General features: G+C 46.3%; 3 protein-coding genes across 5 annotated transcripts; 2 read left to right on the forward strand and 1 right to left on the reverse strand.

The window, feature by feature from the left end:
- Positions 1 to 396: 396 nt before the first annotated feature.
- LOC100283534 (nucleic acid binding protein) lies at positions 397 to 3721 on the forward strand. The gene is made up of 6 exons (NM_001156434.2): positions 397 to 823; positions 1618 to 1873; positions 2394 to 2548; positions 2635 to 2898; positions 3116 to 3310; positions 3387 to 3721. Exons 1-6 carry the CDS (start codon positions 548 to 550, stop codon positions 3585 to 3587), a joined length of 1347 nt encoding a protein of 448 aa, NP_001149906.2. The 5' UTR covers positions 397 to 547; the 3' UTR covers positions 3588 to 3721.
- A 4573-nt stretch (positions 3722 to 8294) lies between these two features.
- Positions 8295 to 9616, forward strand: LOC100273299 (uncharacterized). Its single transcript, NM_001147740.1, has one exon. The coding sequence runs from the start codon at positions 8332 to 8334 to the stop codon at positions 9295 to 9297; it is 966 nt and encodes a 321-aa protein (NP_001141212.1). The 5' UTR covers positions 8295 to 8331; the 3' UTR covers positions 9298 to 9616.
- Positions 9617 to 16589: 6973 nt separating this feature from the next.
- LOC100216611 (SnRK2.3) lies at positions 16590 to 20172 on the reverse strand. 3 transcript variants are annotated; one of them, XM_035964216.1, is made up of 9 exons: positions 19772 to 20172; positions 19479 to 19553; positions 18653 to 18754; positions 18498 to 18551; positions 18326 to 18418; positions 18123 to 18215; positions 17491 to 17595; positions 17295 to 17393; positions 16590 to 17166 (listed from the first exon to the last, which is right to left on the reverse strand). In XM_035964216.1, exons 1-9 carry the CDS (start codon positions 19892 to 19894, stop codon positions 17155 to 17157), a joined length of 756 nt encoding a protein of 251 aa, XP_035820109.1. In that variant the 5' UTR covers positions 19895 to 20172; the 3' UTR covers positions 16590 to 17154. The 3 variants fall into 3 exon arrangements, with proteins under 3 accessions (XP_035820109.1, NP_001168073.1, NP_001136496.1); NM_001174602.1 differs by having other exon boundaries at positions 16622 to 17112; positions 18123 to 18227; positions 19772 to 20060; NM_001143024.1 differs by having other exon boundaries at positions 16623 to 17112; positions 19772 to 20073.
- Positions 20173 to 21613: the final 1441 nt, after the last annotated feature.

Here is a 21613-nt window from a genome sequence, read left to right on the forward strand (position 1 = left end):
GCTCGTCTTTGGAATCAGCATGATCTCAATAACATTGTGCATGCATGTGTCATTCTACACAATATGGTGGTCCAGAATGAACGTGGAGTTGACCTTCCAAGAGTGCACGTGTCGGAGTGGCCAGGTGCAGCAAACCCTCCAATAACTCCGCTAATATCAGTTCCTGGAACGGATATGGGCCGTTGGTTCTGGAGCGTTTGGGTCGCGGTCGAAGCTGCCCTATTTCTGGGTCGCGTGCGGACCTGCTCTATATTTGGGTCTTCTGTTTCGGTCTGCTGTTGGAGGCCTGCAACTGGTGTGTTACAGCCTATTTTCGGTTCAGAGCACCGTATGGATCGCTTGTTGGAGACAGCCTCAGAAACACTTTAAACTTCCGGCCCATCTATCGTTGTGAACAAGTTGAGCCCGTGAGAAGCCAAATCGCGAACCCACCCGGGCCAGGGGCAAACCTCGTGCTCCCCTCCACTTGCCGAGGAGGCTCGCGACCCGCGACGCCTTCCGCAGCCCCGACCCAAACCCTAGCCCCCTCCACCGTACTGCCACCGTCATGGCCGAATCATCTGCCGCTGCCGAGGTCGGGTCGCCAGCTTCGTTGCCACCACTGGTCGCCGAGGAGGCCGATGCCGCCGCGATGGAGGAGGCCGCGGCGGTCGCGAAGAGGTGGCCCGGGTGGCCCGGGGACAGCGTGTTCCGGCTGGTGGTGCCAGTGCTCAAGGTCGGAAGCATAATCGGGCGGAAGGGCGAGCTCATTAAGCGCCTCGTCGAGGAGACCAAGGCCAGGGTCCGCATCCTCGAGGGACCTGTCGGCGCCACCGAGCGTATCGTGAGTAGCGCTACTTTTGCTGATGCTTAATGGGTTTATGTCTTCTCTGACGCGAAAGGATGTTAACAAATTCAAAATTAGGATGCTTTGTACTGTGAATTATTGAGGTTGCTTGGTATTGTGAGCTGATTTTATTGTTATTGTTATTGTTATTTATATTTTACCTGTCTGAGCTGGCGATAAATATGAGATGCACTCGCTATGTTTTTGTGAAAAAAAGAATGTTGGGATGGGCATGAGTTCAAAAATATCTCAGCAGTGGAGTGGTGTAATTGACTCTCCGTGGTACTGCAAGTGTTTTCTGATTTGGTTATTATGTAAACAGATAGGACATTAGGACGGGAGTGGAAATCTTCTGATGGTTGGAAATTCTGGTCAATCTATGCATCAGTGTTGTTTCTGTGTGATATTTAGTGTGTGTTGTATTTGTTATGATGATTGTAAATATGGGAAAAACTGTATATATTCATATATCAGAATGTTTAATGCTAGTACAGGAGACAGTTATTTACAGAGGAGGGTATGATAATGTGAGCCTTCAATATGCTTTTATGCTTATATATGCTGTGCAGCACATGTAGAGATTTACCATATGGCCAGTTGGATGATAATGGTGGATGGTAGCTGTCTTTTCTTTTGGCACAATTAAGCAGGATAACTATCTTCATTGTGTTTGTCTCTTGGATGAATTTAAATATGACATTGGATAGCGCCTTTTCACTATTCTGTTAATATAGTATCATGTTTCATGGTCTCTTTGGATTTCACTGAATCATGGATGTCGGATATTCCAGGTTTTGGTTTCTGGAAAAGAAGATCCAGACTTGGAGCTACCTCCAGCCATGGATGCTCTCATGAGAGTTTTTAAGCGTGTCACTGGGATAACAGATGGAGCTGCTGAGGGCACTCAGGCCGCTGCTACTCCTGATGTATGTGCTGCCCGATTGTTGGTTCCTGGAGCTCAGGCAATTAATCTAATTGGGAAGCAAGGTGCAACTATCAAAGCAATCCAGGAGAGCACGAGTGCAACAATACGGGTAATATCAGTAGGTGAGGTGTTTCTCTGGACTGATGCATTGTGTGTTGATACTTGATACACAGTTAATTTTGTAAATTGTAGAGCAGTTGATTGTCTTATTACACTTAATATCTTATCTTCTTCCCCTGCTTCCAATGTAACTGATGAATTTCTGGCAAGCTTTAGCTTTTATGCATTTCGCTTGCAAAATGGTGCTGTCTTCCTGAAGTTTTAGCAAAATGAGTGCCATTGTTTTTTAGAGTATTAGACATTTGACTGGACTAATAAATGTTATCATTCTTGTGAGAGAACTTCCACTGTTAAAAGTAATTTTATTATATTGCTGTTAATGTGTTTAGGAGCTCTAACCTTATTTCAACTGTGTGTCATCAATCTTGCATGTTTGGATTAGCTGTATTGAACTCTTGCTTATAGAAAGTACAAACACTTTGATAAGTTATAAAATCAGCATCCCACACAGATCATTATGGCATTAGAAAAGTTGTAAAATTGAAATTATCCTTATGGTTTTTGGGTTATAAATATCTGCAGATGAACATGAACGACCATTCTATGTAACTGACGATGAAAGGATAGTTGAGATACAAGGCGATACAGAGAAAGTTCTAAAAGCACTGCAAGCAGTTTCAAATCATCTTCGGAAGTTTTTGGTTGATCATAGTGTACTTCCATTATTTGAAAAGACTGTAAGGATGCATTTCAACTCATGCTAAACATCACTAGAGCATCCTTCATATCATTTTTGATTCATCATTTTTACCTTTTTTTCCAGAATACTACAGTGAGCCAAGATCGCAATGGTGATGGTTGGAGCGATATGTCACGTCCTTCAATTGGTTCTGCACAAGTGAATCAACTACCTTCAGTGTTAGATGACTATATTCTTCAAGTGAAGAGGGATCCTCTGTACCTTGAACGAGAATCTTTGGTAGATCATAACATTCATCGCTCAGGCGTATCACTTTATGGGCGTGATCCAGCCTTGTCAACACTACGACCCTCTGCAGTACATGGTGCTGGCTCACTACTTACACAGGTCTGAGTTATCTCTGGCTCTGTATGTATCTTTATTTCTTTTCATAAGACATGTGGTGGAATAAGCACAATTGAATTCTTTATTGCCTGGTTGTTGTGCATTCCATGCATTGATCCTTACAAAAAAAAGGTAGCCTGGTGCATGAAGGGTCGGACAGAGCTTCTCTTTTTGACCTTGAGCTGTTGCTGTCTTGCTGACAAGAACTTATCGTATGCAGATAACCCAAACCATGCAAATCCCACTTACCTATGCTGAAGACATTATAGGAGTTAAAGGAGCAAATATTGCGTACATACGAGCTAATAGTGGGGCTGTTGTTACAATTCAGGAGAGTTTGGGTAGTCCTGATGATATTACTGTTGAAATAAAGGGGACATCTTCACAGGTGCAAGCTGCACAGCAGCTCATCCAGGTAATAGCACGTTATTCTTCCTTGCAAGTTTCGGTTTCCACTACTGTAAACATTTTGATACCATATCCTTATCCAGGACTCGTTGGCTGCACACCGAGAACCTGTCAGGAGCAGTTATGTGGGGGCAGGATTAGATTCAGTATATAGGTCCAGCTACTCACAATATGGCAGCTCAATCTATCCCTCGTCATCACTGCCGTCTTATTCTAGCATCGATGATGTTAGTAGATACCCGTCTTCAGGCCTTGGTGGCTATGGTTCGAGTTACCGGTACTAATAGCAGTTTGTCCTCGGGCTTGAATGCTTGATGGCACCAGTGATCATTGTATCCCAGTACCCAGACTTCAGGGTCTGCTTTGTTTTGACAAACAATTAATTGGTTTTATAGATTTTCGCCACTCATGGATTCAGAAATTGTACATGTTTGCTGGTGCCTTTTTTTTTTCCTTAGCGCTACAATTTAGGAGCTGTTTGGTTGGTCTTTTTCAGACCACCAATGATTTCCGGCGTGGATGTGGATGTATGTATAGTGCTATTTTTTGTTTGGATGGCTGGGCCCGTATCAACTACAGCGTAAATTGATCCGTTCCAGGGGAACTATTTTACCCCTCACCAGCTAGGAGTGCTAATGGTTCCCTTCAGTGCCTCAGCCGCCATCCCAACCAAGCAAAAAGCGTTTTTTAATTCCTTTGCCACGGTTAGCACCGTTAGGGCTTATTCGGTTATTTTCAATCCATATGGATTGGAGGGAATTGATATAGATTGAGAGAGATTTTGATTTGCTAGGGATTAGAACCCCTTTAATCCCCCTTAATCCATATGGATTAGGGTAGAACCGAACAAGCCCTTAGTAGGTTGCATTGAAACAAACAGCACCATTTTGTGTAGAAGATCCAAGTCGTTGCTTGCATCTGTCTTCAGTATACTTCACAACACCCATAACAAATATAGGTCACGTAGCTTTGTTTTTAGTCAAAACTAAGACCGATCATGTCGTTGGCACGTTCCACCTGCCCGTTGGACCTCGGATGAGCCATCGCCGACCAATCCACACGGATGTGATGATCGCTGCAGAAGCCGAGGAACTTTTTTTCTATGAACTAGGTGCCGTTGTCGGTGATGATTGAATTGGGGACCTCGAAGCGATGAATGATATCCATGAAGAATGCGACCGCCTGCTCGGATTTAATATTGGCGAGGGGCCAGACCTCGATCCACTTGAAGAATTTATCGATGGCCACCATCAGGTGCGTAAAACCACCGGGTGCCTTCTACAGAGGACCGACGAGGTCCAACCCCCACACCGCGAACGACCACGTTATTGGGATCATCTGTAGGGCCTAAGCTGGCATATGCGTTTGCTTCGCGTAGAACTGGTGAAAGGGAAATGGCCTTAAACCATTTCTTATATTTTGGTGCTTGATGACCTTCACAACCATTCAGACTAACTAGTTTGCCTACTCTTTGATTCACAGGTTCATAAGTTTAGCAGTTTAGTCTCTAAGTAGCAATCCACTCAGATACAACCAAATAGGGGTAAAACATGGAATAGATGAACTACCAATAGTTATACTCTTTGGATAAGTTCTAAATACCCCGAGGAACCTATTCAACACTTCTAGAAAGGTTGGAAAGCTCGAAATCAACATATCACTATCTTGGAGCTAGTTTGAGCAAAAAAAGAAATATGAGTTAAAGAATCAAAATGTTTATGATCCATGACTTAGACTAGATGGAAAGCCACTTGAGATGTTTGTCTAAGTCATAAGATCTCTCTCAAGTTTAGCCAAAGCAACTTGAGAAGATTGTGCAAAGATCAACGAGAAGTCAAACTCAAGTTCTGAAATCACCGAATGCGGACCGTCCGACTGGCGGACCGTCCGCGAAACCGTTTTTACTTCGGCCAGGAACTCTAAATCGTGGATCATCCAGCTATACAGTGCGGACCGTCTGGCTATAATTCACAGGTCGTCCGCATGTGAAGACCTGGTTCAGCCCGAAGGTGACAAGTTGAGCAAACAGAATTCTAGAGCTGACGCGAACCGTCCGAGACCAAGGGCGGACCGTCGGCGTGGTGTCACCGAGGCAGATAGCCGTTGATCTACCAGGCGTATCCGTTGAATATGTCAGAATCGACCGTTGGAGGGTCGCAGACCGTTCGGGCCCTAGCCGCGGACCGTCCGCTAAGTGCAGTTTCTGGTAGATGCGCCTCAACAGCTACATGGGTGGTTGAGGGCTATAAAAGCCACCCCAACCAGCCCATTCACATGATTCATTGATCTACACTATGCACAAGAGTTGGGGATTCACTCCTATCTACTAGAGCAACACTTCTATACACATCCAAGCCTCACAAGTGCCACAAAAGAGAGATCAAGCAAGAAAGAGCTACTCATGTTGCTTTGTATTAATTCTGCATTCTTTGAAAGCAATACTTTTGCAAGCAAAGTACTTAGTTTTATACTTCGATAATTGTTCATCTTGTTCTAACCGCTAATCGAGGCAAGAAAGAACACCTCCTTGATGAATCCGACCGCCAAGAGCTTGTGGATCTCATCCCCGATGATCCTGCGCTTTTCCTCGTTGAATCAACGCAGGTGCTGCCTCACCGGCCTGAAGTGGGCTCGGATGTCCAAGGAGTGTTCGGCGACTTCCCTCGGTATGCTCGGCATGTCTGAGGGACTGCACGCAAATACCAATGCCTATCGCGCCTCGCACAACCGCCGTTGCCACCGAGCCTAGGGTGCGCCGCTGCCGCCAGTCCGCTTTGGGAGCGCCGTCACCGCTTGCCCGCCAGCCTCGGGAGCGTCGCCGTCGCCCGTTCCTGGTGGAGCGTTGTCGTCGCTCGCCCGCCTCGGGGCGACACCGTCGCTGGCCCCCAGGATCGCCGTCGCTCGCACGCCCGAGGGAACCGCCGCCCCCGCTAAAACCTAATCCCTGACGGCGTGTGGGTGTTTTTATTGCAGCCCGGACCTGGTCCAGCTCGACCGGATTGCACCGTCTGACATGAGCTTCCTCTAGTTATCGAAGCCAGGGCTCGTAATATACAATATATATATATATATATATATATATACACACACACACACGAAGATTGTTTTTTATAGGAGAATTGTGCTTTTCTATATACCATTAGAGGTTGTTTACAAGTGACCCTTGGAGACAACCTTAGAGCAAGTATAATATGAGGTTGTAAGTAGGCTAAATGTTCATGTGAAGGAGAGAGAAGTGTGTTATAAACCTATATACAACTTAGATATAAGAACCAAAAAATTATAAGAGAGATAAGTAGGGTCACTATATTAATAATGAAAAGCTAACAATTATACACTTGGCCAAGGAGATAGGCCATTGAGAATATTAAGGCCTTGTTTGGTTCTCTTTTTTAAATTTTAGTCCATGTCACATGCTTAGATGTTAGTTAGAAATATTAAATACAATTTAATTATAAAACTGACTATACAGACGAGGACTAAACAACAAGACCAATCTATTAAAACTAATTAATGCATGATTCACTCATGTGATACTACCGTAAACATTTACTAATTATAGATTAGTTATGACAAAAAAATGTATCATTATTTAGTTTTTATCTATATAATTAATTTTATAAGTAGACTATTTTTAATACTCGTATTTGACTTCCAAATATTTGATGTAACATAGGCTACAGTTTAGTCCTTGAACAAACATCTCTTGACTTTTGGCCGCCCCGTCACGCGCACTTCCGCAAACTGAACAGCGCCCTGCGGCTGGATCTCGCGAATGAAAATACAATATATATACGAAGATTGTTTTTTATCGGAGAATTGTGCTTCTCTATATACCATTAGAGGTTGTTTACAAGTGACCCTTGGAGACAACCTTAGAGCAAGTATAATACGAGGTTGTAAGTAGGCTAAATGTTCATGTGAAGGAGAGAGAAGTGTGTTATAAACCTATATACAACTTAGCTATAAGAACCAAAAAATTATAAGAGAGATAAGTAGGGTTACTATATTAATAATGAAGAGCTAACAATTATACACTTTGCCCAGGAGATAGGCCATTGAGAATATTAAGGCCTTGTTTGGTGTTTTTAAATTTTAGTCCATGTCACATGCTTAAATGTTAGTTATAAATATTAAATACAATTTGATTATAAAACCGACTATACAGATAAAGACTAAACAACAAGACCAATCTATTAAAACTAATTAGTCCATAATTCACTCATGTGATACAACCGTAAATATTTACTAATTATAGATTAGTTATGACAAAAAAATTGCATTATTTAGTTTTTATCTATATAATTAATTTTATAAGTAGACTATTTTTAATACTCGTATTTGACTTCCAAATATTTGATGTAACATAGGCTACAGTTTAGTCCTTGAACAAACATCTCTTGACTTTTGGCCGCCCCGTCACGCACTTCCGCAAACTGAACAGCGCCCTGCGGCTGGATCTCGCGAATGAAAATATCAGGTCTAGGCCGCGCGGAACCGAGGAGGAAAAAGGCAGGGCGGCCGCCACTCGCCACCCACCCAACCGCTGAATTATCCATCCCCATCCAAGTTCCCACACGCCCCACGGGCACAACACGGCCAGGCCGCGCGGCTGCGGAGCAGCGGAGGCGGGCGCTCGCGCGCCGCGCCCACCACGGCACGGGCTCCGCTGGGTGCGGCGCCGTACTCCCGTGGCCTCGTGCCGTTTCAATCGCGCCTCCTTTCCTCATAGGCTCGTGCCCTCAGGCCAGGCCTCGTCCATCGGCCGCGAGTACGCGGCTCTGCGACAAACCCCGCAAAACCACCGCACCGCTCCGCCCGCCCACGCGGCCGCACCGGTGGGCGATGCCCTCCGTAGCCGGTCATTTCACCGCGGGCGCGGCCCATGCCCGCGGCCCACCACCGCACCGCCTCGCCTCCTGCTCCTTATATGACCGGTTCCCCACCTCCGCCTCCGTTCCCCATCTCCACCACCACCACCACCACCAAACCCTAGCCGCCTCCCTTCGCCGCCGCAGCTGATCGGCCATGTCTTCCTCGACCTCCGATGCGGCCAGGGACGACGTCGTCTCATCTCCCGACCTGCCCCCCCTGTCCGCGCACGTCGCCGCGGCGGCTGCTGCGGCCGCGGCAGCGGCCTCCTCGGGGGGAGGAATAGGGCTCGGGGGCGGGGGCTCCGGCCGGAGGCTGCCGCCGCCGTGCTGGACGCACGAGGAGACCCTCGCGCTCATCGAGGCGTACCGCGACAGGTGGGAGGCGCTGAGGAAGGGCAACCTGCGCGCGGCTGACTGGGACGACGTGGCCAACGCCGTCACCGCTCGCTGCGGTCGGTTCCCCACCGCCACGCATAAGTCCGGCGTGCAGTGCCGCCACAAGATCGAGAAGCTTCGAAAGCGATACCGCGCTGAGCGGTCGCGATCCGCGGGGCGGTCCAAGGGGCCCAAGTGGCCGTTCTTCCCGCTCCTCCACGACCTCGCCGGCGGCGGCGTGCCGGACCCTAGCCCTAACGCCATCGTCAAGATCAAGACCAAGGGCCCTGCCCCGCCGGCATCCCCGCCTTCCCCTGTGTCCTCCCCTTCCTCCTCCGAGGAGGCTGTGCGGAGCAGGAGCCTGCACGGGCTCATCTCCAACGGCGGGGCCGGGAGCGGGCTGCGCTTCACCATCCCTAAGGCCTGCCGCACGAAGCCCGCCGCGGCGGCAGCTGTGAAGCCGGAGAGGAGCGGCGGCGAGGACGACGCCGAGTCAGAGGCGATGGCCGAGGTGGCTGCCGCACTGCGGTCCGTCGGGGAGGGGTTCCTTCGTATGGAGGAGCGCAGGCTCGAGCTGTCGCTTCAGATGGAGAAGGAACGAATGGAGTCAGAGATGAAGCGCACCCAGACGATGCTCGACGCCCAACAGCTCTTCCTCGAGGCCTTCCTGGGTAAGCAGCAGCAGCAGCAGCAGCACAAGAAGGCCAGGGTCTCCCCTTCCTCTGCCGCAATGGAAGAGGACTGATCAATCCATGTAGCCCGGTTGCTCTAGTTCTGCTCTGTCAACCTTGTGTGCATCCTTCCTCGCTCTGCGTTGACTGCTGTTCATGCTAGTATTGTTAACTTTGTGTCAGTAGCAATATAATCTTACTATTGTGTATGGATGGTGATGTAGGTGTAGGGATATGGATATGGATAAGGGGGGAAGGGCGAGGTTTGAATTAGAAATTAGGTGGTCTCAGTTTTAATCAGTGAACGACTTGTGTTATGAGCTTATGATGAGCTGCTGCTGTTACGTTGAAACACTTCAGCTTGTTCAAATGGCATCTACTCGTTGTCAATTTTATTGTTGAGTTTGATCGCTTCGCTAGACTCTTGTTATGACCGTCCAATTGCTAGATTAGTTTAACGCTGCATTCGAGGTATTCGGTGAGCAAGCATATGGAATCTCTATATTTCACTGAGGTTCATCCTGTGTTGTGAGTAAACTGTAATGCTATTGTTATGCCTGGAGTACAGAGACGAAGGCTATAAGCCTAGTCTATAGTACTCCTGATCAGATTACTATTTCAAATTAGATTGGATCTATAGTTAAGAACTTCAGATTAGTTAGATAAAAGTTAGCTACTCTTACTAGATAAGAGGAGAGTTAGTTACTGTTATTGGATAAGGACAAAATTAGATGATATCTCTAGTTAGCCTAGTCTATAGTGCTTCGGATCAGATTACTATTTCAGATTAGATTGAATTAGTATTTCAGATTAAACTATCTAGTTACCCGGACTTTGCTATAGTTGTTATATATCATATAAATATGTATTGAGATATTTATTCAAATATAATTATTGTTTATTTCTAAACACTAAGATACTTAGGTATGTGTGGTCTTGTGGTTAGCCTCAAATTTCTATAGTAGAAGGCGCGGGTTCGAGTGCTCACTCTTCAATATTTTTGCTCAGTGTGGTAGCTGCACGGTGGGATCGGGTGTTGGGCAGACATTGAGATGGGACACGTGGGGGCACGTGCGGCGGGCCCTGAGTGTCAGCGTGGAGAGTAAAGTCATAGTAGCACGAGATACCCACATTAGGTTCTTAATAAAGTAGTATAGATTAGATCTATAGATAAGATCCTTAGATTAGATAGATATGATAAGAATTAGCTACTCTTACTAGATAAGAGGAGAGTTTGTTACTGTCATTGGATAAGGACAAAATTAGATGAGATCTCTAGTTCGATAAGGCTTAGAGTCCTTTCTGTTTCAGGATTAGATCTCTTATGAACTATAAATACTTCTAAAGGGTTTTTTTTTCTGGAAATTAAGTAGAAGCAAATTATTTGTTGTCATCTTCCCTCAGTGAGCTGGGAGACCTAGCCGCCAGCCCGCCACCCCGTCTTTCTCCTTTTCTTGCAGCCCTAAATGCGTGAACAATACTTGCAGCACTATAGCGCGAGTACTGTAGCACCTTCTTCCTTTATCACGTGTGGTGGCCACGGTATCTAGTCACTGCCCTCGTTCCTTGCGATCATTGAGGCCACGGTGTCTAGTCTCACCTCCATCAACGCCAACTCCGCCACCCTCACGCACTCTGTGGCGACCATTGAGGCCTTCATGGCGCGTGTGGCGTTTCCTTCCCAACCACCGCCCGCGTCACCTCCGCCGGCTCTATCGCTTCTGCCGGCGTACGCGACACCAATCCTACCGCCGCCGGCAACTAGGCCTGGGCAGAAATCCTGTTACTCGTTACCCAAATCCGAACTACCCGAACCTAGATCCGATATATCCGTACCTGAATTACCCGATTAGGCCTTGTTCGGTTACATGGGATATAATCCCACCATGAATTTAATCCGGGTATGGATTGGGTGAATCCATATCTCACACCCAATTCCATGGTGAGATTAAATCCATCAAAAATCCATGTGACTTTCAAAGCTAGTTATTCTTTTGATCCATGGATTCTAATGTAAACTTGTGTAATATCTCATGGATTTGTTCCATACCTAATGGGCTATGGATAGAATCCATGTCTTCCATAGTTTAAAAAATTCCCAAACCTTTGGGTTATATTCCATGATGGGTTTAACCGAATAAAAAAAATTAAGTAGTCATGGATTATTTTGGGGCATGGATTGAGGCATGGATTTAATTCCAATCCATGCTAATCCAGAGCGGGATTGGTATAAACGAACAAAGCCTTACTGATTCAGATAGTAAGTCCAAAACCCGTTGTTTTGTTTGGGTAATTCGGGTCACACATCTCGGTACCGGATTTCCACCAAATTACCTGAATTGTTGTAGGAATCACCTTACATGCTGCAGCCCAAATAGGCAATAGTCCAGCCCACGTTTGTAACCCACTAATCCTAACCGGCTAGCTAACCATGTGTGCTTGTATTGCTATTGGGAGTAATGGCTACATTCTACTATGAGGAATTATGAAATATGTGCTTGCTGTTTGCCTGTTTCACTGTTTGAAACCGGGCTGAAGCTGAACGCCGGTCTGTCTGCCTGAAACTGGGCAGTGGTCACTGGCCAGCCGGTCTGTTCTAGTGTTCTCTGTTGTAACTTGTAAGCACTAAGCAGAGCAGCAGCCAGCAGGTCCGGTCTGCTCCAGCCTCCAGGCCTCCAGCTGCCGTGCGCAGTACGCCCTTGCTTAGTTGCTTTTTGCTTGTTGGCTGTTTGAGGCTTTGATCCCGGTTTGCAGTTGCCAGATGGCCAGTTAGGCAGTTATAGCAGGGGCAGCCGAGCAGCCGTGTGCATGACAGCATGAGTAGGCCAAAGAGCTAATGAGCTATAGTTTCATTTTTTTACTCCTGGTCTGTTGCAAGCCGATGTGCCATATGCTGCTTTGCTGCTGCTATACAAATACACATGTACACATACAAGGATACACCTGCACATTCTTCCATTATTTGTTCACTACTGTGTTGTGAAATTCGGTTATTTTTAGGATTACCCAAACTCGTACCTGAATTTTCGGATACCCGCTTATTTCGGGTACACTTCGGGTAGCGGTTCTCAAAACCGAATTTTAGAAAACCCAAATTATCCGACCCGAATTTTCGGGTAACCTGGATGCCCAGGCCCGCCGGCAACCACCGTCGCCATCACCGTCGTCGCTCGCGTCGTACATCCTCTCGTCGACGGCGGCGCCACAATTCACAATGGTGACGTCTCCAACGCCGACTGCATCCTCCGTCCCCAACTACATCGAGGTGATCTACAAGGGAGTGGATGGCACCCATGCCCTATGGCGCTGGGCCACCCGCTACCTACACCGGGCCACACCTTGACCTGCCGCCTTCGCGATTCTACAAGCTCGACTTCCCCACGTACGACGGTGCCCTGGACCCTCCCAATTGGCTCAACCAAGCGCAATTCTTCGGCGGGCAGCGCACCCTGGCATCAAATCACACATGGCTGGCCTCCTACCACCACACCAGCACTACGTAGACGTGGTACTATGCCCTCGAGCAGGATGAGGGCATGCCCTCGTGGGAGCGCTTCTGTGAGTTGTGTACCTTCCGCTTCTGCCCAACAGTTCGCGACACTCGTCTGTCTGCTCGCATGTCTATCGTTAATATCTTATGTGCAGGAGTACGCCGATCGCTTCAATGTCGTGCTCTGCCATGCCCGTGGTCTCTCGGGACCCCAAAAGCCTGAGTTGTTCGTGGGCGGGCTTCCGGACCACATCTGCATCGACGTCGAGCTTTGCGAGCCGCGGGACCTCTAGTTGGCTTTCGAGACTCGCGCAGATGCATCGCCACCGCCCCAATGGCGCGGTGCGCTAAACCCCTGCCACGCTGGGCGTGTCGCAACAACAATCGCCACCCCAGTACCTGGGCAGCGCGCTAGCCCCGGTAGAAACCGATGGCCCTGCTCGCCAGTTCGGTCGTCTCTCTTTGGCTAAACAAGAAGAACACAAACGCCAAGGACTCTACTACAACTGCGATGAACCATACATCTATGGCCACGTCTATCAACTCTTCTAATTGGAGTCGACCGACTTCATTGACGACGACATCCTGGCCAACGTCTTTGCTGCAACAGGTCCTCATGACCACGACGTTGTGGCAGGGACTAATTTGGGTGGATGAATTTTTGACGCCCCTACCTCAACTTTTAGCTCGAGGATGAGCTGTTTTTGCAGGCAGGGAGAGATGTTATGGCTAGAGTACAGGGACGAAGGCCATAAGCCTAGTCTTTAGTACTCCGGATCAGATTACTATTTCAAATTAGATTGGATTAGTATTTCAGATTAGATTGGATCTATATAAGATCTTCAGATTAGTTAGATAAGATAAGGGTTAGCTACCGAGACTAGATAAGAGGAGAGTTGGTTAATATCATTGGATAAGGAAAAAATTAGATGAGATCTCTAGTTGGATAAGGCTTATAGTCCTTCCTGTTTCAGAATTAGATCTCTCAGAACTATAAGAGCTTGTTCGGTTAACTCTCAATCCATGTGGATTGAGTGAGATTAGATGAGTTTTAATCCCAAACAAGTCAAACTTCTTAAGAATTTTTTCTAATCCTATCCAATCCATGTGTATTGAGAATAATGGAACAATGCCTAAAGGGTTTCTCCTGTAATATAAACAGATGCAACTTATTTGTTGCCGACTTCCTTGGAGCTGGGAGACCTAGCCGGCACCCCTTCTTCCTCCTCTCCTTGCTTGCAGCTCTGTAGCGCCTTCATCCTCTCTCACGCGCGGTGGCCACGGCGTCCAACCGCTTCCCTCGTTCCTTGCGACCATGCTCAACCACCACTCACCCCTATTCCCTGCGCGACATTCCTAGTAGGATCCACAATTCTATCAACTATATTATACAGTTAGACAAGACTACATCTAACATTTTGCAGTAACTCAGGAATGGTTTTCTAAGATGCAGCACTAACGGGAATTGTACAGCTTGTATGGCTTTGCAGCGTGCATCAAGCCGAGGTTGTTGCAAGAATGCCCTTCCACATGAAATGCCTCAGATCTATCACAAACGAAACACAGCCGTCCCGGTCATGTAAACAAAAATGTTGGTGCAGATATCTTCTGGTCATATAAAATCCAAAACCCACTTCAAAAAAGAGGAAGTTTTAAGTCCCAAAAATCAGAAGCTTATGGTCAGTTTGGGAACATCGTTTTTTCAAGGGATTCCAATTTTTTTCCATGGGAAAATGAACTAATTTCTCTTAGAAAAATTGAAATCTCTTAAAAAAACGGTGTTCCCAAACTAGCCCTGAGAAGTATTCGACGTAGGAATATCTAAGCACACGTGTTCTAGGAACCCTGGAAATATCTAAGCACACGTGGACAAAACCTTCAAATCCCTGAAGAAATTGGCCAAGGGCAATCAGGTGCCGACTACTGATTCCTTTCCAGACTGTCTACTGGGTTGCAGGTACCAGAAGAAGTGTTGGAGTCCCGGCTGCTGATCAGGTCGTCCAATTGGCCAGTCGACTTGGGAGGACGAAGAAGCTATCAAGCAATGCTTTCCTAAGGCTCTAGCTTGGGGGCAAGCTGATTGTAAAGGAGAGGGGGGATGTCAGCAGTGCTGAAGGCATGGTCTAAGCTGAAGACACCAATCGTGATGGACATCTGAAGATGCAGGTCGAAGTGTTCAAGGACGACATTCCGACTCGGCTCCAGCGTCTTCCAAAGCCGAATACCAATTACAAGAGAGAGGAGTGGCATACCTAATACATGTATGCTTTACCGTATTGTAAAGGGAGAGGAAACGAATAAATAACCCTGTAATAGGCTCTGGAGGAATCTTTTGACATTACGGTGACCGAACCGGCGAGAAAGGAATAGACTAAGGCCCCGTTTGGTTCCTATAGTTCAGGTCCCTACCATGTTTAGTTCTATGAACTAAAACTATTTAAAACACATTACGTTAATTATAAGAGAACTAAAATACTTCTTAGCATTCTTTCGCTATTAGTGTAAGTGAAATAAAGGAAAAGTAAAAGTGAAATTTATATGATTTAGTCCCTTTTAGTCATCTCTTAAGGGACTAGAGACTAAAACAGTTTAGTCACAGTTTTAGTTCTACCGTTTGGTAATTTAGAGACTAAATGGGACTAAAATGAATTGACTAATCTTTAGTCCCTCAAACCAAATAGGGCCTAAATTTATGGAGTGGACTCACCAAGTCACCATACACCATTTCATCTATAATAGATTGACTTTTCAAACCAAACACCTCCTTAAGTTTCCAAACTAGACATTAATATAATAAAGCATGAGTTTTTGTAACTTCTACCATCATACTTTTTTAAAAAATCTTTATACTTCTTTCTAATCTAAAATACGATCTACCATCGTCATATATCGTCAAGTGACATGAGCCGTTATCTTTTAGATAGGCCGTGAGAACCCAATACAACGTGAAGCCACACGCAATACAATGCTTTTATATAGTACTACCTCGCTAGCTAAATAGAACGAGTGGCCGAGTTAGCTGTAAAAAAGGTGCAAGTCTCATTTTCATCTCATATTTTTACAGCCTATTGGCTAAGATAAAGTGCAGTAACCGTAGTTTAATATAAAATATATGGTCATATGGCCACTTTAATTTTTTTAATGGGGAGAGCCCATTACATTTGCTTGTCATTGGGTAATTACGTGTTGTACAGTCATGCCGTCGCAACAACGTACATGTATTATCAGACCCGTCGACTGTCCAGCGCAACTGGGCGAACGGCATAGGGTCTCCAAATTTTTGGGGCCCAATTTTTTGAGTTTTCTAGTAACATAGCAAGAATTATTTGATGTTTTGCAAAACAAGCTAAATTTTTTTTAGCTTTAGAATAGAGAAAATAAGAGGACAAGGAATAGATCAAATATGAAAGAGCATAATTTAAGTTATTTTTATCTCTACACACTATATGTTATAGGATCTAATTTTATATTTTGTACTGGCGGCCCAAAGTACTCAGAGACGACCCTGTGTATTATACTAGTTGGATTCTATATATCAGGTAGACTTTATTTTAATAAAGTATAAAAATATCAGTTGATTAGGAGTTTAAACTCTCACTCCCCTAGAGCTAATGATTTCATTTGTGCCAAATTACTAGGTATATAATATATTTTGGCTTCTGTCATGATTCGTTTTATCTTTAATTTTCTGTAGTAGCTGATTATAATGTAATATTATTTATAAATTAATCATACTTAAATATCCATGTAGTAGCTGATTATAATGTAATATTATTTATAAATTAATCATACTTAAATATCCATGATACTTATTTGGTATCATAATTAGTATTATTTTATTATATAAATTTAATCATACTTAAAACTATTTTGATCTCTCTAAAAAATAAAATTATTTAAACCGTTTTGGAACATAGAATTTGGGACTGAGTATATCACTGCACGCTAGTTCATCTGTACAAGGCAATCTGCAATTGTACAGCGTTGTACAGACTTTTATTATACAAACAGCGTAAAGAGTGCAATACAACATCCGTCATCACACGCACGGGTTAAGCTCGGGCGCTCGGCGGCGCCATGTCTGCAGCACAAAGGACTGGACACCATGACTGAGCAGCTGCTGAGCTGCATGCAGGAGCGATCAGTAGGTGTCATCGGCGTCTGCCTCTTCCTCGTCGCTCTCCAGCTCTGCCATCTCGGCCAGCAGCGCCGGGTCAACCACCTTGGACATGTCACCGGGGGTCTTGGCCTCCTCAACAATCCGCATGATCTCGTCCACGGCCTGCGCCGGCTCGGCGGCATCCGCGTCCTTGTAGTTGGCCTTCTCCCTCTCCGAGATCTCCCTCGGGAGGTTCTTCAAGAACCACGGGTGATGCTTTATCTCCGGGATCGTGATCCTCTTTCAGTTTCAGGTAGAGGACGTTTAACAAGAAATTCACTGTCAGTCATCACGCTGAAAATTGTTTGTCCAGGGTTGCAGGATCCACACCTCAGTATAATCAGCATATGAAATATTTGCATCTGAACTTTGATGATTAGGCCAGCTTGGATTTGGATTTACTGAACTGAGAGAGGAAGTACCTTTGAAGGATCGGCAACGAATATCTGAGACAGAAGGCGTCTGCAGTCTGAAGACACTCTCACATAATCCGGGATGGAGTATTGCACGCCAAGAATTCTCTGCCAAGCACGAGACATTGAAATTGCTTTCAGAATCACCAAACAAGCATCTGAAGCAAGCTGTGATAACCAACAGAAGGGAAAGGGAGATGATTACGCTGATCGTTTTCCGGAAGTTCCTTGGATCCTCAGGATCTTCAAATGGATATGATCCCACGAGCATCACGTACAGCGTGACACCACAGGACCAAACGTCTGCTACCTGGACGAGGAGAATGAGTTCTCTCACAACATGCAGTGTTAAAATCTACCCTACCGATGTAAAGTATCAGAAGCCTAAAAGCAGCACTTGACGGATATACAGCTCTATATTCATGCTTGTCTTCAGTGCAAGCATTTTCAGTGAAAACGAGCCAAGAAACCAACTGGTACCTAAATGGTAAGTTACTGTGACCACACAACATTAGAAACAAATCGCAATGCTAATTCTATATGCAGCACGAGTCAAACTCTAGTAGTCAGTACTTTCAAGGCCTTCTTTTTATGAGTTGCAGTAAGTACTGCTGCAGTACATAGAAAACAAAACATGTTTGTCTGAAAGATGCCGACTTCAAGTCCTAAAAATACATGATACAAACAAAAACTGAAGGAACTACGACTTCCAGTTTTGTTAAGTGCCGCTGCCACGAACCTTTTATCTCATTGATTGATGCAGGGGGAAAAAGCAGATATACATACAGCAAAGAACTGAGAATTATCAAGCATGAAGTGAAGTAAATACCAACTCACCTTTCCATCATACTCTTTTCTGGAAAGAACCTCGGGGGCTATGTATGCTGGAGTTCCAACTGTTGATTTTGGTTTGGAATGCAGCAAAGCAGACTGAAAAGCACACTAGCAAAGTTTGTAACTGATTCAACGACACAAGAGAAGTCAGTTGCTGGTAAAGTTAGGACGCATAACAGAGCCGGCGCAGTATCCGTATACAACACCTTTGAGTAACCAAAGTCGCAAATTTTCACACGAGGTGTTGGACTCCCATCAAGGAGGGTGTTCTCAAGTTTAAGATCACGGTGACAAATTTCCTGTGTTTCATTTGTTAGCTCATTAAAACTTACACTCCACTATTCATGGACTTGTTGACTTTTGGAAGCAAAACCGTACCATAGAATGGCAGTAGCTGACCCCTGATATCAGCTGTTGGAAGAAATACCTGGACTGTTTGCGTTTACAACATAGGGAGCACACAACATTAGTTTGACGTGGTTCGGGGCGAGAAAATAGGCTGACAATATGACGAATATAAGGCCAAAACAAACCTCATCTTCACTGAATCGCCCTGCTGAGCAGATTTTCTCAAATAGCTCTCCACCAGCAGCATATTCCATGACAATAGCAAGATGTGTGGGTGTTAGACAAACCTGTTACCAATAGATTCACAGTACAAAGTATGAGCTTTGCAACACAATTTAGTATCAAGATGACAAATTGTTCGTTTTAAAAAAAATCAGCAAGGGTCATACTTCCTTTTTGGTCATATTTTTTTAGAAAAAACATGTCTAAAATCCATACAACTGAAGGGTGAAAAATTAGACAACAAAAGCAACTAAAAACCAGCTCAATGAATCTTGCAACACCTTTCTTAGGGTTCTCAAGCCTGCAACTTTGAGAAACACGCGCTACCAATCAACTAGACAACTCACAGAAAAAAACCACACACTAAACGAGATTAAGAGACACAGGAGCAGCGATGACCAATGGAATATTACTCAGAAAACAACTAAGGGCCTGTTTGCCTGTTTGGATCTTAGCACTTAGCACGCCTTGAGAAGCTAAGCTGCTATTGGTTGCTAAAGTTTAACACTTCACTTTTAGCACCTTTTAGAACTCCTGTTTGGACCTCCAAATTAGAAGTGTGGTGCATCAAGCAAACAGCTAACAGCAGAAAATCAGTATGTTTGGAACCACTCAGTTTTTATAAACCAGTTTCATAAAAACTAGGGGCTTCCAAACAGTCCCTTAGTCATCGTACGCTATCCTTTATTATCTTTCAAAAGGAGCGCCAGTGCTACGAGACGATTAAATTCAACAGAAACAATCAGTAAAGATATCAATGAATTATTGAGTCCAAGATTTCCGAATTACCTCCTTGAACCGTACGATGTTAGGGTGCCGGAGCGACTGGTGATTGATGATCTCCCTCTGCACGTTCTCATCAATCTGCACAGACAGACACGACTCATGAAAGTATCCAAGAAACACACAGGACTCAAGCCAGAGCCTCTTTCTGGACTGCAACTCCCATTTTTTCTTATCATGAAACGACCCTCCAAGGCTCCAACACCCGACAAATCCGAATTTTAGAAGCAGCACTAGCAATCCCCAAACCCAAGCACGAACGGGGAGACAAAAGCTCAAGCCGGGAGACTGCTACCTACCTTCTTGCCCCTCTCGATGTACTTGACGGCTACCAGCTCCTTGGTCCGCTTGTCCCTGACCAGCCTCGCCACGCCGAAGTTGCCGGCCCCCAGCTCCTTCAGCGCCTCGTACCTCTCCTCCATCAGCACCGGTCCCGACCAAGACCTCCCAAGAATGGCGAGTTGGCGACACCGAACGAAAGGTATCTTCCGGCAGGGAAGAACCAAGCGACCAACCCAATCACGAGTGCGAACTCTAACCAAACCGGACGGGGACCGGATAGAGAATTCTCTCGGTCGCAGTCGGCAGTCGCGGCTCGACGAGAAAGCGACGAAGTGACGAACCGGGGGCGGGGTTTTTTTTTTGTCTGTTGGACATGGACCTGGACTTGGAGGCCAAGCGACGCGAGATCGGCGATGACAGGGGTGACGTGGCGCGGGAGTGCGGAGCAAGGAGCTGCTCGGCGCGACGCGGCGGGACGGCGGGACGAGGGGCTGATGCGCGACACGTGGAGGAGTCAGCGGTGTTCCTCTGAAGGGCGTGCGTGGGCTCGGATCGGAGTTGGAGTGGCATCGCAATCGCATTCGCTATTGTACGGGACCCGCGTGGCGTGGGGTCGCTTCGGCAGCTAGGGTGGGCCGTGGGCGAGCGCCTAGGCCTAGTAGTACTAGCCTAGCCTTGTGCGCCGCTTTTCAGCGGGATTTGGTGGCAGGTAGCCTCTGCTGTGGGCCTTATTATATACATTTTTTTAATCATAAACTTGGCATTAGGCGCCTTGTACTAATCAATGAGAACTTAGCATAGTCACGGGTTACCACAATATTTACATTATCGTGAGGATCGACTAGCCATAGCCCATAGCATCGAGTGACTCGTGTCCCAACCTATATCTATCTTAACAAGGTCATATACGAAAAACTTGGTATGTTAGAAAACCTATAGGGCTAGTTTAGAAACTCTATTTTTTCAAAGAATTTCTATTTTTTAAGAAAAAATAAACTAATTTTGCTTAAAAAAATAAAAATCTCTTAAAAGAAATGAGAATTTTCCAGCTAGCCCGAAGCGATCAAGCGAGAGCTTCCAAATACACCTAAACCACATCTCTCTCATAGACCTGTTTGGTTCGGCTTTTTTCTGAAGAGCTTTTTCGAAAAGCTGGCTGTGGGGAAAAGCTGGCTGTGATGAGAAGCCGGTGGTTAGAATCTAGGTGTTTGGTTCGGCTGCTGTGGACAGAAGCTAGTCGGTAGAACACGCGTTCTCTCTTCCTCCTCGGCCATCCCGGAGAACACACGTTCTCTCTCTCCTCTGCCACGAACTGCCTTGTCCTTACCCTCTCCACCACTGCACCTCGTGTTCGAGCTCCAGATGGGCGGCGGGGTGAGGAATGGAGACGGTTTGGTGACGGCTGAGAAGGTTCTTGGGTTCGAGTTCGACAAGGTCAGGATCAGCATTGCGTCCAGCGACGACGAGGCGGACGGAGACGCGCCGCCAAGGAGCTCCTTCTCCGGGGCGAGCCACCCGCCGGAGCTGGTGGACGAGATAGACACCGTCTTTGTCGCTGTCGACGGCCGGGATAAGCCGGTCCCGAAGCCAATCATCTCGTGGGACGCGTCCCCGCCGCCGAGCGGCGCGGCAAGCCCGCACAGCAGCATCGACAGCTCCGGCGCCGCCACCAACGTGACAATCACAAGCCTCGCGTCGAGCTGCACCGTCACCAGCCGGAGCGCCAAGACCAGCGTCAGCAGCAGCGCAGCCAGCGACGGCAGCGGCTGGAGCAACGACAACGGCACCGGCGCCGGCGGCAGCGCAGGGAAGCCGCACAAGGGCGGCGACCCGACGGGCCAGTCGGTCCTGCGCGCGCA

This window comes from Zea mays, chromosome 1 (genome assembly GCF_902167145.1).
Source record: "Zea mays cultivar B73 chromosome 1, Zm-B73-REFERENCE-NAM-5.0, whole genome shotgun sequence".
NCBI lineage: Eukaryota > Viridiplantae > Streptophyta > Magnoliopsida > Poales > Poaceae > Zea > Zea mays.